This window comes from Pyrenophora tritici-repentis, chromosome 10 (assembly GCF_003171515.1).
Source record: "Pyrenophora tritici-repentis strain M4 chromosome 10, whole genome shotgun sequence".
Lineage (NCBI taxonomy): Eukaryota > Fungi > Ascomycota > Dothideomycetes > Pleosporales > Pleosporaceae > Pyrenophora > Pyrenophora tritici-repentis.
The window spans coordinates 3,517,650-3,534,935 of record NC_089399.1 but is presented as its reverse complement, the minus strand read 5'-3'; the positions used below and the strand labels follow the sequence as shown (position 1 = coordinate 3,534,935).

General features: G+C 48.9%; 7 protein-coding genes across 7 annotated transcripts; 4 read left to right on the top strand and 3 right to left on the bottom strand.

Annotated features, from left to right (window-relative positions):
• Window positions 1–834: 834 nt before the first annotated feature.
• On the top strand, window positions 835–4,901 carry PtrM4_051840 (uncharacterized protein; the record flags this gene model as incomplete). The annotated part of the gene is made up of 2 exons (XM_066104932.1): window positions 835–2,399; window positions 2,474–4,901. The coding sequence occupies 2 exons, from the start codon at window positions 835–837 to the stop codon at window positions 4,899–4,901; spliced, it is 3,993 nt and encodes a 1,330-aa protein (XP_065959496.1).
• Window positions 4,902–5,311: 410 nt separating this feature from the next.
• PtrM4_051830 (uncharacterized protein) lies at window positions 5,312–6,817 on the bottom strand (the record flags this gene model as incomplete). The annotated part of the gene is made up of 1 exon (XM_066104931.1): window positions 5,312–6,817. One exon carries the CDS (start codon window positions 6,815–6,817, stop codon window positions 5,312–5,314), a length of 1,506 nt encoding a protein of 501 aa, XP_065959495.1.
• Window positions 6,818–7,684: 867 nt separating this feature from the next.
• On the top strand, window positions 7,685–8,517 carry PtrM4_051820 (uncharacterized protein; the record flags this gene model as incomplete). The annotated part of the gene is made up of 3 exons (XM_066104930.1): window positions 7,685–7,840; window positions 7,996–8,157; window positions 8,209–8,517. The coding sequence occupies 3 exons, from the start codon at window positions 7,685–7,687 to the stop codon at window positions 8,515–8,517; spliced, it is 627 nt and encodes a 208-aa protein (XP_065959494.1).
• Window positions 8,518–9,570: 1,053 nt separating this feature from the next.
• PtrM4_051810 (Dimer-Tnp-hAT domain containing protein) lies at window positions 9,571–9,934 on the top strand (the record flags this gene model as incomplete). The annotated part of the gene is made up of 2 exons (XM_066104929.1): window positions 9,571–9,785; window positions 9,886–9,934. 2 exons carry the CDS (start codon window positions 9,571–9,573, stop codon window positions 9,932–9,934), a joined length of 264 nt encoding a protein of 87 aa, XP_065959493.1.
• Window positions 9,935–9,966: 32 nt separating this feature from the next.
• PtrM4_051800 (uncharacterized protein) lies at window positions 9,967–13,257 on the bottom strand (the record flags this gene model as incomplete). Its single annotated transcript, XM_066104928.1, has 1 exon — window positions 9,967–13,257. The coding sequence occupies one exon, from the start codon at window positions 13,255–13,257 to the stop codon at window positions 9,967–9,969; it is 3,291 nt and encodes a 1,096-aa protein (XP_065959492.1).
• Window positions 13,258–13,770: 513 nt separating this feature from the next.
• PtrM4_051790 (uncharacterized protein) lies at window positions 13,771–14,169 on the top strand (the record flags this gene model as incomplete). Its single annotated transcript, XM_066104927.1, has 1 exon — window positions 13,771–14,169. The coding sequence occupies one exon, from the start codon at window positions 13,771–13,773 to the stop codon at window positions 14,167–14,169; it is 399 nt and encodes a 132-aa protein (XP_065959491.1).
• A 264-nt stretch (window positions 14,170–14,433) lies between these two features.
• PtrM4_051780 (HrpB7 domain containing protein) lies at window positions 14,434–14,784 on the bottom strand (the record flags this gene model as incomplete). The annotated part of the gene is made up of 1 exon (XM_066104926.1): window positions 14,434–14,784. One exon carries the CDS (start codon window positions 14,782–14,784, stop codon window positions 14,434–14,436), a length of 351 nt encoding a protein of 116 aa, XP_065959490.1.
• Between the last annotated feature and the right edge of the window lie 2,502 nt (window positions 14,785–17,286).

Below are 17,286 nucleotides of genomic sequence, written 5' to 3'. Positions count from 1 at the left end.
GATGCCGGGTCGCGCTAGTCTAACCCAGCGTCTGTACGCTCTCATCTTCAACAGTGCTATTATCTGACAGCGGAACGCCAACATGGGACATGTCACGTGTGTCCCAAGGAATCCCACGATGTACCACGATGTCCCACGCATGGGACAGTGTAGGACAACGTAGGACGTATAGGACATAGGACATTCGTTAGTATATAACAATAGGCAATGAGCCCTTACGGTTCATTGTGTTCAACTTCGAAATCTAAGGATTAGTACTTGATTCTCAACTCCCCGTATATTACATCGATCTACCAATCGTGCTATACACCCTCGTGTCCATCGCATCACTCTATCCCCGAGAACCAACCCAAGATCATCTTCGGACGACCTTCACACTTTGAACACCCTCAAGATGAGTGACACCCCGATGAACACTAGACTCCGCAACAATCAATTCAATCCGGTCACTCTCCTAGACCCACTTACCTATCTAGGTAGGGCTTAAACTCCTATAGGTAACTACTAGGCTTAAAGCGGTAATCAATCAATCCAATCTGAACCTTCTAGGACCCACTTAATTGATTGTTGCGGACTGTGATGAACACACCTAACGAAACTTCGTCAAGCCGCACCAAGGTGGCCAGACCCGATCTATTTCACGGCGATCGACACAAGCTCGAAGACTGGATTCTCCAGTTCGATCTCTTCTTCAGGTTTGAAGATGAGAAGGTCGACCCTACTGATCGTGGACTGCTCATGGCAAGTTACATGCGAGGAACTGCCGCCACCTGGATCAAGCCTTACCTCAACAAATACACGGACGACAACGATGACGACGACGATATTGAACGAATGTTTGAAGACCATCCAACCTTCAAAGACAAGCTTAGACAGCAATTCGGAGTCATCAACGAAGAATCTAAGGCAGATCGTGCAATCCAACAGCTCAAACAAACCCAATCAGTCGCCGACTACGCCAGTATCTTCCAGGGACATGCCCTGAAGACCGACTGGGACGACAAGGCATTAAGGGTTATGTACCGACAAGGACTTAAGGAAAGAGTCAAAGAAGAGCTTATGCGAAGCGGCGTGGCAATCAACAACCTACAGGATCTCATCCGAGAATCAATTCGTATCGACAACGCACTCTACGAATTGCAGCAGGAAATCCGACCGGTTAGAGCCAACCAGTCAGTGCAACGCACAAAGGGACGATTCTTTAAGAAGAAACCAGGATATCGGACGACACCTGGAGGTATTGTACCCTCCGCCGGTAACAACTGGCACGACCCTGATGCAATGCAACTGGACAACATCAACAAAGGCAAGAGTTTCGGAAGGAACGACAAGAAGAAGCCGTATAACAAGAAGGAGATCACTTGTTATAACTGTGACAAGAAAGGTCACATGGCTAGGGACTGCCACAGCAAGAACAAGGTGGTTAGACAACTCAACGTTATCCACAAAGCAGTACCCACTGAGCGACACGAGACATGGAATGTCATATCTAAACCAACCATCGAAATCAACACGCAGGAAAGCGTTTTGGGATTGGATAACCTCACACTCGTGGAATCAGACTCAGAAGAAGAACAGCCCACTTCGGAGTACGACATGCTCGAAGATGAGTCCAAGGACTTAGAGGCTACGGAAATCGACCAGACCAAATTCGGCAAGATGGCCACGTTCGAAGAAATCAACAGGCCATCCACACCTTATGTACAGGAAGAAGAGTTCTACAAGCTCGCAGGACAAATCAACCAGCTACTACGACACCTCAACAAGGCTAACATCGAGTACGCCTGCGAGGAACCCAACATTATGGCTGCTATGCGACAGGACTTCTACCGATTGTCACTAGAAGTACAACAAAATAAGGAAAACATTTCAACCGAAATATTGAAGTTCCTACCAACAACATGGGAACTAAGCTGGATCGAAGACGCAATTCAATCATGGGAAGAACCAACGTTGCCAATCTCGGAAAAAGAGAAGCAAGAGATCTACGACGAACTCTGCCAGACCAGGAACGATTGGAAGACCTTCCAACACGGCCACAAGAGAAAGGCCAAGGACATCAGTAGATCAAAGGAATACGACTACTGGATGGACCCTAGGAACCCAGAACATGAGAAGTTATCATGGGTTACATGCATTCACGACCATTGCAGAGTACACTACTCGGATAAGTCCGGATCAGGATGGTTCCCAGAAGAAACCAAACGATCGTACCGCTGCAAGTGGCAATTCTTCGACTGCAAAAACGACCTATGCCCAATACATTTATGGGACAAAAGGGAAAAGACATACTTCCCAGGTCACGACAACCCCGAAGAAATTGATCAGATGCAAACAGTATGGCTAAAAGAATACGATGAAGGAGACGCTTGGGAATGTCAACAACCCAACTGGCAAACGTGCCTTAGCAAAGAATGCGACCTTCATGCGATAGCCAAAGGATTCCATGGATTTGGAAATCAGGCTTTTTTAGGCCAGCACCCGGCCCAGAGCGGCCCGGCAAGGAGATTAACTCAGTAAACTCCTTAGACCTCATCAAGCTTCAGGTGAAGCTTGAAGGGAGGTGGATGAAGGCATTAGTAGATTCGGGATCACAAGCCAACTACGTTTCAGCGCACGCAGCGTCTTCAGCCGGACTGAAGCCGCTACGGAAACAAGAAGCTTACCCACTACATGTGGCCAACGGAGAGCCAATGCCAGGTGAACAAGAGATCACCCACGAGGTCAGACAAGTGACGCTCAACATCCAAGGACACCAAGAGAAGATAGACCTAGATGTCTTCGGACTAGCTACCCACGACATCATATTAGGACTTCCATGGTTACGAGAACACAACCCACGGATCGACTGGAAGTCGAAGACGTTCTCATTCGAGTGCTGTGGAACGGACGCAACCACAAGCCAGCCTACGCATTGTCAGAGTACGATGGTAGATGAGAGGAAACTGAATAACATCGCAAAGAAAAAGCGAGCCTCGACAAAGGACGGCCTTAAGAAACAAGGGTCCGACTCAGCAGACGCCGGAACGGAGCCACCGGGTCGACAGACTAGAGTTTTGGAGAAACGCGCAACTCCTAAGATCCCCGCAGAATACAAAGAATTCGAACATCTATTCCGGGAAGTGGCAGATGAACAAGCATTGCCAAAGCACCAACCCTGGGACCACAAGATTGTCTTACAGGAAGGAAAGAAACCGACTTTCGGCCCAATATACGGACTATCGGAAAAAGAATTGAGCACGTTACGCGACTACATCAAGACAAGCCTAGCAAAGAAATATATCCGACCATCGAAGTCACCAGCAGGATATCCAATCATGTTTGTCCCGAAAAAAGACGGAAAACTACGACTATGTGTAGATTATCGCAAGCTCAACGACATCACAATCAAGAATCGATACCCCTTACCGAACATTACAGAATTACGGGATCGATTATCTCGCGCAAAGATCTTTACAGCATTAGATCTTCGAGATGGATACCACCTGATTCGCATAGCGAAAGGTGAGGAATGGAAAACGGCGTTCCGATCAAGATACGGACACTACGAATACACAGTTATGCCGTTTGGGCTCACGAACGCCCCAGCAACATTCCAAGAACTCATCAACAACGTGTTGAGAGCACATCTAGACATCTTTGTCATAGCTTATCTAGACGACATTCTCGTCTACTCCGAGACTTTAGAGGACCATGTTGAACATGTCAAGACAGTACTAAGGGCCCTTGAGCAGTTCAACCTCCGACTCAAACCAGAGAAGTGTGAATTTCACAAGACTAAGGTCAACTTCTTAGGCTATGTAGTAGGAGCGGACGGAGTACAAATGAGCGAAGAAAAAATTCAGGTTATCAAGGATTGGCCAACACCGACAACAGTTGTACAGATACAGTCCTTCTTAGGATTCTTGAACTTCAACCGACAGTTCATCAAGGACTTCTCAAACATCGCCATCCCTTTGACAAAACTCACAAGAAAGGACGTACCCTTTAAGTGGAGCAAGGAAGCAGAGAACGCATTCCAAACGCTTAAGAAAGCAAGCATAGAACCACCATGCTTTCGAATATTCCAAGCAGGACACCCATTACGCTTTGAGACCGACGCATCGGATCTCGCGCTAGGCGGATGCGCAAGCCAATTGCACGAAGGCAAATGGCACCCCATCGCCTACTACTCTCGCAAATTCTCAGGACCAGAAGAACGATACGACGTTCACGACAAGGAGCTACTAGCTATTGTCGCATGCTTACAACACTGGAGAGTATACGCAGAAAGCTGCTCGGAACTTACGATATACACAGATCACAAAAATCTAGTGAACTTTACGACCACCAAAGTACTCAACCGCAGACAAGTAAGATGGTCAGAACTACTCGGACAATACAAGTTCAAGATTGTGTACACACCAGGAAAAGAGAACGGCAGAGCAGACGCTCTCAGCCGAAGACCAGATATCGCAGGCACCAAGGAAGTCATCGACACCGCGATACTTAAGGTTAACAAGGACGGATCGCTAGGACCAGCAAAGACACTGAACGCTATCCTCCACATCGGAAACAATGTACCGGAAGAACTGCAAGAAGCAATTATTCAACAACACCACGACGACCCTGTACACGGTCACCCGGGCATTACCAGAACAATGGAACTCATCAGACGCAACTACGAGTTCCCAGGAATGAAGGAAAAGGTTACCTCATTCATCGCAAAATGTGCAGAATGTCAGAAGAACAAACACGACACACACGCACCTTACGGCGAGATGCAAGCATTAGAGCTACCCACAGAACCTTGGGCAGACATCTCTATGGACTTTGTCACAGGTTTACCAGTCTCAAGAGACCCAGCGACAAACATAGGATTAGACTCCGCAACAATCAATTCAATCCGGTCACTCTCCTAGACCCACTTACCTATCTAGGTAGGGCTTAAACTCCTATAGGTAACTACTAGGCTTAAAGCGGTAATCAATCAATCCAATCTGAACCTTCTAGGACCCACTTAATTGATTGTTGCGGACTGTGCATAGGATACAACGCAATACTCGTTGTAATCGATCGATTCACCAAGCAAGCATGTAGCGGTGGGAACGAGGAAGAGGGGGATTGCATTGTCGGAGTAGCTATGAAGGAGGGCAGCTATATATATGAATGTGGGATGTACGAAGTGTGGTAGCGAGAGCAGTACCCAACTTGTACCAGAATAGGTCTTGGCATGGCCCAAACCGTTACACACCCTCTCAGATACGGCTCTCAGCAAGTAGCTGACCATAACTAGAGATGTGAAAATAACGGAAATAAATAAAAAAATACTCTAGTTCCACGCTGAAAGCTTAACTCCCTTCTCTGCTTCCTTATTTTCTCTTGGAGTAATAATACTCCGGATATCTTCAAGCCCTAATTGCTTGACAGAACTCTCATGCTTTTGACGAGGTAGTACCTTGGTCAAACCATCTGCGGGCATCTGATCTGTAGGCACCCAATTGACCTGTATTCGCTTCTGCTCGACTTCCTGGCGGAGCCACATCTGATGAGTATCCACATGACGAAGCTTTGTCTGAAGCCGATCTTCTCTCTTAGTAACGATATCAACCGTGGCTGTGTTATCACACAAGAGCTGTGGTGTGAACTCGAGCTCAAACTTAACGTTCTTGAACGCGCGTTGCCACCACTCCATCTCAGCCCCTGCAATAGAGAGAGCCATCAGCTCTGCTTCAGTAGTTGACTTTGTGACTGAGCGTTGCACTGTAGCCTTCCAGTCAATCGGCATCCCGTATAGCTTGAACATAAAGCCATGCGAGCTTCTGCGCGTCTCGAGATTGTCGGCAAAGGCAGCATCAGAGGCACCAAAGAACAACGGTTCCACTCCTGCCTCATTTGCTTCACCCTCTGTGATATACGACGCACTCTCGGTTCGAAGTGCTGTAGCGCAGATAGCGTAGTACTGAGTACCAATCAGGTACTCCCAAACGTGTTTGGCGGCAGCGAGATGCTTTTGGTTTGGATTCTGAAGATGCTGTGCGAGCACTGAGTGCGCTTTCGCAACGTCCGGTCTAGTGATACATGAGATGAATGCTAGTGAGCCAGTAAGGCTCTGAAACTCCTTCGTAAGCTCGGCGTTTGGTTCTTCATCACTCGGGCCTAGCCCCTCATTCAGCGGAGTTGCTGGGTATCGTCCGGATTTCTTCTGCAGTTTGAAGTTGGCAGCGACCTTGTCGACAAATGAGTCCTGTAACAGCCAAACTTTCCCTTGCTCTTCATCGCGTACGACGCGGATGCCTAAGAACCAACCAAGCTTACCTAAGCAACGTATCTCGTATCGATCCTTAAGCGCACGCTCAAACTCTTCATGAGCTGCGAGATCTTCTGGTCGAACCAGAACCACAATATCGTCAACGTAGAAGAAGACAATAAGCTTTTCGTTTGTAAACAAACATGGGATGCCTGGCACTGGCTTAAGTCCCATCTTCCGCAGTGAAGTGCAGAGATCGTTGTACCATAACAGCGGCGCTTCCTTCAGACCATACAAGGCTCGCCACAACCGTAGTAGCGGACCAAATTGATCAACGTAACTTTCTGGTGTCTGTACGTAGATCTTACGGTCGACTTTTGCGTTTAGAAACGCATTCAGTACATCATACTGGAAGGCCTTTAGGCCAAAGGCAGCCATTAGAGCAACAAGGAATCGGAAGATCCGAGCTGCTAGTGTAGCCGCATATGTGTCCTCGTATATCTGTTGTAAGTCTCCTCTTACAACTAAGCGTGCCTTGAACTTCGTGAGATAGCCGTCTTCATCGAATTTGTAGGTAAACACCCACATTAGCGGCAGTATCTCACCCTCGGCATACTTGTCAACGAGCGAGCCGGCTCGCTCAGCTCGCTCGGCTTGGACGTTTTGACCAAGCCGAATGAGCTGAGCGCGCAGTGCGCGCTTGCAAGCCGAGCGAGCTTAGGGATAGGCGCTCGCTCAGTCAGCTTGCTTAGCTTGGTTGGATGGAGCGGTTAGAAACTTGGGGCTGAAGGACTTGGTGGAGAGGCAATCTCACGATGATTTTTAGGTGTAGTGCGTAAGTTCGAAACCTAGTTATAACCTAAAATACACTCTTTTTTGCTATATTTCTAGCAAATAAGCTACTAAATTTCCGGCTAACGGCCTAGCAACAATATTCTCCTTCTGCGACACTTCACTTACTACTTATCACCCACCACACTCACCTATACTCCACCAACGCGTCTCTATTTGCAGCTATTATCTACCTCGCCGTTGCTATAATGCTAGCAAAAAGAACACGCGTTAATGCTCTAGAAATCGCGACAACTTCGAAGCGCCCTAGAGTCGCAGCGCGTTATCGCGGGACTGCCAGCTAACCTGTGCTAGTCGATACTTAGCCATTCTCACTATCTCCACCTCCTCCACCGCTGTCGCCGCGTCAAGCTCTCGTCGCCGCGCCACAAGCACCAAATTTTGAAGCGACCCTCCGAGAGTCGCGCGCCGAAGAGACGATTATCCCACCACCTAAGGGCAGCGAGCATGCCACTGTTGCAGCTTTAGGAGCAGCTAGCGAGGCTGTCGACGAGGGTTTCGTATAGGTAGAGGACAAATACGACGGCTTTAATTGGAGTCGCTACCTAAAGCACTGCAAGCCGCCTACATTACTTTCGAACCGAGCAAGCTAGGTATACAGCCATGGCTATCGCATCGCCTTGCGCAGCAACGTCGCAAAAGTTACGTGGATCTGCCACTATTGCTATAAGCACAAGTTCACTACTGTTGGCCGTGGCATACATGACGTCTCGCAGTCTCTATCAGCGCCAGCACGTTATCTCGGAGAAGACAAGAAAGGTTATAGCTTGAAGCCTCTAAGTAAGCGCACTACCGTCGCTCCTTAGAAAGAAACTCTCCTCGAACGCGCCCTTTAGAAGGGCTGCTCTTAGGCTGTTACCAACGAGCTTACTAACTTTAATATACAAGAGTTTAGGCTTGCGGCCGTCACCTAGCTCGTCGAAAATAACCTCCCACTCTCACAATTCGAATTATCGTCTTTTCGCAATATAATACAATTAGCTAGCGTAGAGGCAGAACGAGCCTTGTGGGCATCTTATAACAGCGTCTTACGATACGTTATACGCTTGTACAACTACCTGTTACCAAAGGTTATCGTAAGCCTTTTAGAATTAATGAGCAAAGTCTATATAAGCTTTGACGGATAGACGACAAAAGGTGGCAAGCGTGGTTACTTAGGTATCGTCGCCTACTACGTTGATAGCTCTGGCGAGCTCAGGGACTTGCCTATTGCGCTCCTACAACTAACAGGTGCCCACACTAGCGAGGCTATGGCTAAGGTCGTAATAGCAATATTTAAGCAGTTCGAAATTACTGTGGGCAAGCTCGGTTACTTCGTCCTCAATAACGCACATAACAACAACACTACGATTAACACTCTCGCCTTGCAGATAGGCTTTAGCGCTACTAAGCGTCGCCTTCGCTGCGGTCCTTATACGCTTAATCTTATTAGCTAGATGCTACTCTGGGGTGAGGAGAAAGAGTCCTACGATAATGAGGAGACTAAGCGCGTGAACGAAGCTGAGAACATAGCTACTTGGCGAGGCGATGGACCATTAGGAGTGCTTCTCGCGGTTATTAACTACATTAAAACACCACAACAGTACGCTCTTTTTAAGAAGTATTAGAAGCTCGCTATTAGGGACTAGCCTGTTAACGCGCCAACAGAACAGCACAAAATCAAGGAGCCTGTTAAGCTAGTTGTTACTCGCTAGAACTCTTACGTTTCGTGTTTTAAGCGCGCTGTTAAGTTGCAATTAGCGGTTAATAGGTACGCCAACTACTATATTTAGAAGATTGAAACTGAAGACGCGTACGCCCGAAGTCGTAACAACAAGCTACCTGCAGCGCCGGATTGGATGAGGTCTGATAGGATCAATGCCCATAACTGGTAGGTGATTGCTGAGTATATTGATGTGCTTAGGCCACTGAAACAAGCTACAAAACGGCTTAAAGGCCGCGGCAAAAGCGGTGCTTTTAGAGCAATCGCTGAGGTTATTCTAGTATTTAAATACTTACTTAGAGTCTATAAGGACCGCTTGTAAAGCTATAAAGACGTCATTCATAATGAGCATACAGAGTCACCTAAAGACCACCTTGCTATCAACCTTCGCGCTGCCCTAGTTAAAGCCCGCGAGTACTACAATAAGCTCGACCTCTCGCTAGCTTACTATGCTGCTACAATCCTTTATCCTCGCTACAAAAGCTACCTTAACGCAGCGTGGGCGGATAAGCCTAATTAGCTAGAGAGCAGCAACCGCAAGTTTCAACATTTGTGGGCGGAGTACAAAAGCTTACCGAAGCCGCGCTTACGCCCTAAAGTTCGGCACAATAATATAGACGACGCTATTAACAGCTTTATTAAGCTGGTAGGGCTTACGGAGAACGAGGAGGATAAATATAAGGCTTGGAAACGCAGCGAACCGATCGCTAGCGAGGGCGTTGACCCTATAAAATACTAGGTAGGACTCCGCGATCGCTACCCCAGCCTTAGCAAATTTGCTATCGACATGCTATCAATCCCAGGCTCAAGCTGTGAGTGTGAGCGCTTATTCAGCGAGCTGGGTGACCTCCTCGAGCCCCGTCGGCACAGCATTTCTCCGCAACTTCTAGCAGCAATACAGTGCGATCGACGATGGATAAGAGCTGGATTTGGCACTGGTGAGGTGCCTGTAAAGGAGGCTATCAGCGATGAGGAGATGGACGCGAAATACGGTGTACATAAGTGGGATATTAGCTGAGAAACTCAACACCAAGGTTTCTATATAACTTTCCTAATTGGGACTGAGCCCATCAAGCCGAGCGAGCTGACAGCCCTGTTTCAGCCAATCCGAGCGAGCCGAGCGAGCTGCTGGCCTCCGCTCAATTGGCTGAGCAAGCCAATTGGCTGAGCTCGCTCAGCTTGCTCATTGACATCTGTGACCCTCGGCGACGCCTTCTTCGTGAGCTTCTGGCTTGAAACAGCCCTTTCTTACTATATCGTCCATTTCAGCTTGTGCTGCAAGCTTGAAACGGTTGCCAAACGGATGGCGTTCGAGATCTGACCAACGTTTCGGTGGAGGTGGAAGATGGTCTCGATGGAGGCGAACCTTCTTAGGCTCGTGAAGCTCTCGTGCTTTAACCGGATTGATTGCTGAGGCAAAGGTCGATAGATATGTTACTGCGAAAGTGGAGAGATACGCCGCATGAGCGCTGCCTCTAGTACGTTTACCGGCAACGATGTTATCTGACGTAATGGCAGGATCCGTCCGCCTTGGCGCGTTGTTTTCGCGACGATTCGGCGCCTCTTGACCCCCTTGCACTGGCTCGTAGCCCTTTGGCAAGCTAATCTCTTCTTCAACGCTCGCGGCCCTACTTCTCCTTCCTCTCGCATCGGGCGAGACTGATAATCCTCCTGGGTCAATCGATCTTGCAGGTGTGCCCTCAGGCGTTGGTAGGCTCTGATCCCCTTTCGCTGACTGCTGTAATAGCTCTTCTATCAACTGATTATGTGCTTCATCCTCTTCTAGGATCTCAGTGCCATGCAAACCAAGCGGAGCAGCGAGCTCTAGAAGCTCACTAATCTCTAGTTCCTCTATCTCGCCTTCGTAGTCGGCGATATCAAGTACTGTCTTTACTGTACGTGCCACCCTCAAATCTGCGTAGACTGTTCTGCCATCGTATCTTGTATTCGGACGAAATACGACGTCTCGGGTGCGGATAACAGTGTGTGACTCTGGGAGCCATATCCTGAAAATGTTGGTGGAATCGTATCCAACTAAGTGGCCGATAAGCGCTCGAGACTCCATCTTGTCGCCACGCTTCAGCTTGGTGTTGAGGTAGTACGCCTGTGCGCCTATCTTGCTTAGGTGAGCCATCGAAGGCTTGTGTCCACCTGCGACTTCATAAGGCGTCTTCCAGCCAAGAGACTCGACTGGTGTTCGATTGAGTAGATATACTGCGGTCATGACGCACTCGTTGGCCAGCTCCTTGGGCAGACCGGATCCAATTCGGATTGCGCGAGCTCGGACGATTATTGTTGAGCCAGCGCGCTCGATGAGGCCGTTCTGCTCCTCAGTGTACGGAGCTCTTGTTTCAATCTCAATACCTCGGTTAAGAAAGAGCTGATGTAGTAGGCTGTATCCTCGCTCGCCGTCGATTTTCACTGCACGAACCTTGACACCATACTGAGTCTTAATTCGTGCTAGCAAGCGCTCGACTGCCGTTAAGAGCATTGGTGCTGACTTGTTTGGTAGGCATGCGGCTAGGTGAAGCTTGCAATTCTGGCACACCGCATGGAATAGCCAAACGTCACCGTTATAGCAGCGCTCGCCTGTCTCACGCAGCTGTACGAGATCGATAGCCAATCTTTCGAATGGTCGGGTGGCTGGTTCTCGCGGAGGCCTTCGGCTCTTGAACTTATGAAGCTTTGCTTCAATACATGTCGTACAGGTCTCCCAAGTTGGCGCTATTGTGCCTTCTTTAATCTTTACACCATCGACACCCTGCTCGAGCTTTGAGATAACCTTAGCGCTCGGGTGGCCCCAAATCTCATGGGCTTCCTCCGCCGTTAGCTCAAGCGGTCGTCGATCAGCGTACGATGGTTTCACCGCTTGAATCCTTCTCTTTTCTGCTGCATTAACAGACTCTGCTACACTTGTAGACTCTGCTACACTCGTAGACTGCAGGTCTTCTACACGCGGTCTCTCATTTTCGTCCGAATCCATCAGCCAATGCCCTCCTTCGGGACTAAGCTTACACACGACGTTCTTTGGCGACTTCTGGTATAGGCAGTCTCGACCTGAGTCGAACTCAATTCCCATCGTACGGCATCGTGAGAGAGCGACAAGAGAGGTAAAGAAGCTCGGGATATACGCTACCCAAGTAAGCTTAATTTGGGATGTTCCGTGAGGCGTGTTGATCATGATCTCAACCTCACCCCATTCCTTGATCGGAATACGCTGACCTCCAGCTAAGATCTCGTCATGGGCGTTAGCATCTGCAAGCTTACGCCAAGTCGAATTTCGATGATTAGACACGTGAAGGTTCGATCCTGGGTCGAGTATCCATCGCGTTAGCAGCGATGGAGACTGCTGAGTAGCCTCTACTTGGAGACAAGCATTTGAGCTTCGACCACTTTTCGTGCTTCCATCGTCAAAGGCAGCTGACTGAGGCTTACTCTGCTGAGCTTGCTTAGCGAGCTTTGCTTCTACTGATCTTAATACAGCTGAGATTCTGCTGCCTTCGCCTCTGCTTCGGATAGTATCGAATTTCTTCTTCATATCTGAATCCGCCTTCCATCCAGAGCTACGCTTTGCTGAGTTGACGTACGGACAATCAATAAAGCGATGCTTCTCTCCACACAGGCAGTTAATCTTTCGAAACTTATCAGTATCCTGTGATATTTCCTGTGGGTCGCCTAACGCCGCAAAGGTTCCCAGCGTTGAAGCCACTGGTTTCGTTTGCCGATAGTATAGTCGAAATCGCCCCACAAGATCAACCGCTGGTAAGAAGGACTCTCCTTCCTCTTGCTTTGCGATCATGCTAATCCTTTGTGATGTAGCCCATGAATCATCAGTCGATTGCACCGAGTCGAGAAAGTCCCGCTGTGCCCTTGTACCCTTCACTTCTGCCATCTCAGCCGCGGCCATAAGCTCAAGGAGCTCCTCCCAGCTATCAAGCCAGGATTCAATGTTGGCGCGCTTTGGCATCTTGCGAAGCGCCAGGTATTGCGAGAGTAGCTGAGTCTCTCGCTCTGCTGTCGATGGACAGAGCTGGTTCTTGAGTTTCCTCAATCGTGCGTGCGGCGTATCTAGATTCATGATCCAATGAAGTCGACGCTCTGAGATCGTTGTCGCGATCTCGCTGTTGAACTGCCTTAAAGCGAGTTCTTTCTTTTCGAACTTTGTTAGTTCCTTCTGGTAACTAGTGTACCAGGCTGAGTACTTCCGGTATTCGTGCTCATCGAGATGCTCGAGGTCGTAAACCATGCCGGCCGTTCGGCCTCGTCCGTAGAAAACTCCTGCTTCTTTCTTCGCAGGCTTCTCATCTTCGAGCTTGAGTACTGTTTCTGTCGCAACGTTAGGGTTAACGTACGCCCATAGATCGTTCCGCTGCGCGCTATCTTTGCGCAGGAAGATCCACTTCTGCCAATCTGACGGTTGATCGAGAATCACCGTCGTCTTCGTGATCAGAAGATCACTATTCATCGTAGCCATGGCGATAGCTGATGATAACTGCTGTCGTTAAGATAGACGTCTACTGTTAGACTAATTATAACAGTAAGTCTTAACTAAAGCGGGATGTGAATGCAGTCGATTAACGGCAAGCCGGGCTCATAACTGTAGCGGTGGGAACGAGGAAGAGGGGGATTGCATTGTCGGAGTAGCTATGAAGGAGGGCAGCTATATATATGAATGTGGGATGTACGAAGTGTGGTAGCGAGAGCAGTACCCAACTTGTACCAGAATAGGTCTTGGCATGGCCCAAACCGTTACAAAGCAGAGTACATCCCGTTTAGAAACGATTTCACGGCAGTACATCTGGCTCACATCATCAACGATCGAATCATCAGACATCACGGCATCCCAAAGTCAATTATAAGCGACAGAGACAAGCTCTTCACTTCAAACTTTTGGACGACACTTTTGGCCGCGATCGGTACAAAACGCAAGCTATCAACAGCGTTTCATCCGCAGACAGACGGACAGACAGAAAGAACGAACAGAACCATGAAAGCATATCTCAGGATATACGTCAATTATCAGCAAACCAACTGGGTTTCGCTTCTGCCTATGGCACAAATGGCATACAATAACAAGCTTTCAGAGTCTACAGGACAAACTCCGTTCTATGCAAACCACGGGAGACACCCAAATCTCTTTACACGCACACTTCCAAGCCAGAAAACGGAAGCAGCTATCGCCACAGCCGAGGAGCTGAAGGCAGTACATGAGTTGCTACAGAGCAAACTCGAGACAGCACAACGACAAAGCATTTCATATGTCAACAAGAAACGAAAAATGGCACCTCAGCTAAAGAGGGGGATAAAGTTTATCTACGTACGAAGAATCTTCGCACGAAACGACCAAGCAAAGGACTCGACAACGTCAAAGTCGGACCATTTTTGATTCTCAATCGGAAAGGACCAGTTACGTACACACTCGACCTTCCACCAGACGCTAAAATACATCCCAGGTTCCATGTAAGCCTCTTAGAACCAGCACACCCAGATACGCCATTACAGAAAACCTTCCACTACGAAACGGAAGAAGAAAACGAATTTGAAGTCGAGAACATTGTCACACACAGAGTTGTGGACAACGGCACAGAATACCTAGTCAAATGGTTAGGATACCCAGACAGCGAGAACACTTGGGAACCGGACACAAACCTTACGAACTGCCGCCAGCTACTTGCGCAGTACCACCGTAATCAAGACCGGCGAACTCGGAATCATCCCCAGAGAAAGTAGGCATGAAGACGCCCCAATCCAATGCCAAAGTACCAGGCATAAGACCGTCTTCCAGATGCGCTACCTCTCGATTCAACGCCTCGACCGCTTCCAACGCCTCGATATCCTCAACAAACTTTCCCGACTCATCAACCCATTCTTGCTCACGACGCTTTAACTGCTTACGCTGCTTGCGAAGACGATCCTTCTTCGCACGCGCAGCCATCAAAGCATCCAATGCCGCAGACTCTGCAGCATCCGCTTCGGCCTCTTGTTGTTCAAGACGCGCCATCTCCTTGTCCAACTTTTCAAAGTTCGGGACAGGAACTTCCACAGGAACGCACGACTTCACACCGTTGCGATAACAATTTCCACATTCTTTCTTTAACGACGACATCCGACACTCGAGCCCCCGCTTCGCACAATATTGACAAGACACCATCGCGATTGTACCGACTAGGTTGATTCGGTCACCAAGGGTATGACGATGGGCGGTACTTCTGGAAACCATGACACGTCAGCTCATGAGGACATGAGATTAGGAGAGGGAGGATAGTGTTACGAACCTAAGGAGAGGACACAGTGCAAGATATGAAGGGCAGAAGGATGGAGACCTTGTCGGAATCCCTTCTCAGACAAAGGCGTACAAAGGTGTACAAGGACCAATGACGTAAGCCTGCCCCGCATCCCACAAAGCTTGGCGGAACGCCAACATGGGACATGTCACGTGTGTCCCAAGGAATCCCACGATGTACCACGATGTCCCACGCATGGGACAGTGTAGGACAACGTAGGACGTATAGGACATAGGACATTCGTTAGTATATAACAATAGGCAATGAGCCCTTACGGTTCATTGTGTTCAACTTCGAAATCTAAGGATTAGTACTTGATTCTCAACTCCCCGTATATTACATCGATCTACCAATCGTGCTATACACCCTCGTGTCCATCGCATCACTCTATCCCCGAGAACCAACCCAAGATCATCTTCGGACGACCTTCACAATACCTATGGTGCTCGCTGTCCTCGCTCAGAGGAGTCCGAGGATTCCTCGGTGGCTGACGCGCGAGGAGTACTCCTCGGTGGCGTATGTACGAGGAGTGTGCCAAGACCTTTCCTCGTGCATGCCAAGCCGAGGAGGTCACGTGATTAAGTTCCCGTGTCACATATGGAGGGGTCAGCTATCCCGCCGACGCTCCTTAACTTAACCGCCGTGCCCCTTCCCACAGGTTCGTAACACAATCACTCCAAACTAGTGTGTTATCTTCTAATAAGTGTTCTTCTCGTGACGGCTCTAGTCTAGCGCCTTAACCCTTCTCGCTTGTGTCTCTAGATAGCGTTTCTCAAAACCCTAAGTCCAGTTCTTTCCGGGCGGCTTTAGCGGGCGGTCAGTCTCGGGTCGCTGGCGGGTGACGCAGAGGGCTAGAAAACGTATGTATTTAATGCGCACAGGCTGGCCTAGATCAGACATTTGTAGGAGAAAATGTACGAGGGCGTCCTCCTCATACGGAGCGAGGTACTGCTAGCTCTAGACCTTTTCTTCGATTGAGCGACGGCCGCGCGCACGATGATGCAGGGTTGTGTGAGGGATCCCACTACGATCTGCGCGAGCACGATATGATTCGGACAGGCTAGGGGGAACGGGTTGCGCCAGAACACGACTGGCCTTGTCCATCGTGGCGGACTTGTTAGCAATAGGAAACGAAGGACGAGGAACGTCCGCGCAAAATCCAAGCGGGGAACAGAGCACCCCTGCGTACAACGGCTCTGCGTACGCGCGGTCGTAGATGCTTCTAGAAAGCCATCAGCATGCGCCACGCCTATTTTGAGAGGCTTATGGAACCGGCATAGCGCCGTATTCTTTACGATAGGATACAGCAGGCGGTAAGGGCGCTAATGTAGGCCAATGCAGGCCAAGCCGCGTTAGCGTATCCCGCCAGCTCGGGCTTGTTTTGGACGATCTTCTACTTCGCACAACGGGGCTCCCGGCATGCTCGCTCCCACGTCGGAGTGATCTCTCGAGCCTAGGGAATCGATTATCCTTAGTTGCGCTCTCTTGACAACCCTCCGAGCGCTTAATTACTCCTTAAAGTCGCTAATAGACAGGGGGTATCATTAAAGAGTTGATTAACGACGTTGACGAAACGATCGACAGTACGGCCAACATAATGGTGATTTATGTCGGATATTAGTCTTATCGAGAAGCAATGGCTGTATAATCATAGTAAATCAACGGTAGGTTTACAAACCTGCCAATTGGCGGCGCCAAAGGTCCGATATGCAGACTTGTCTCGCGACACAGTGTGTCTCCTCACCTAGGGACGTACCTTAGTCCTCACTTTGTTATATGATAATAAGATACATTGATGACTAACCTCAATCCACGCGTGCCGGGACGCACGGTGTAACGGGACGCTTGCTCCTCCGGACTCTCGGATTGTCTCTATGGTTCTCGAATGCAAACAAATGCAACGCGCATCTATACTACGGCTCTCGTTCTCCCAGTACATTAATCTCCGACAACGAAAAGCACGTTGTTGGCTATGCTGGTGCCCGTTCTGTTAATGCTGTTAACAAACTCTCCTCTAACAGCCCCCTGTTTATTCGGGACGATACGTATCTACAGTAAGCTCAGTGAGCTACAAAGAAAGCTAGGATAACAAGGATTAAGACTGTAGATTCGAAAAGTCGATTTAATGTAGAGAATGCGCATCCCGGTAGTTTCTCCGTACAAACAGCAAGATTGTCGAAATGCGTCTAGCCGGCCGTGCGTCTTTAGCAGCCCTTAGT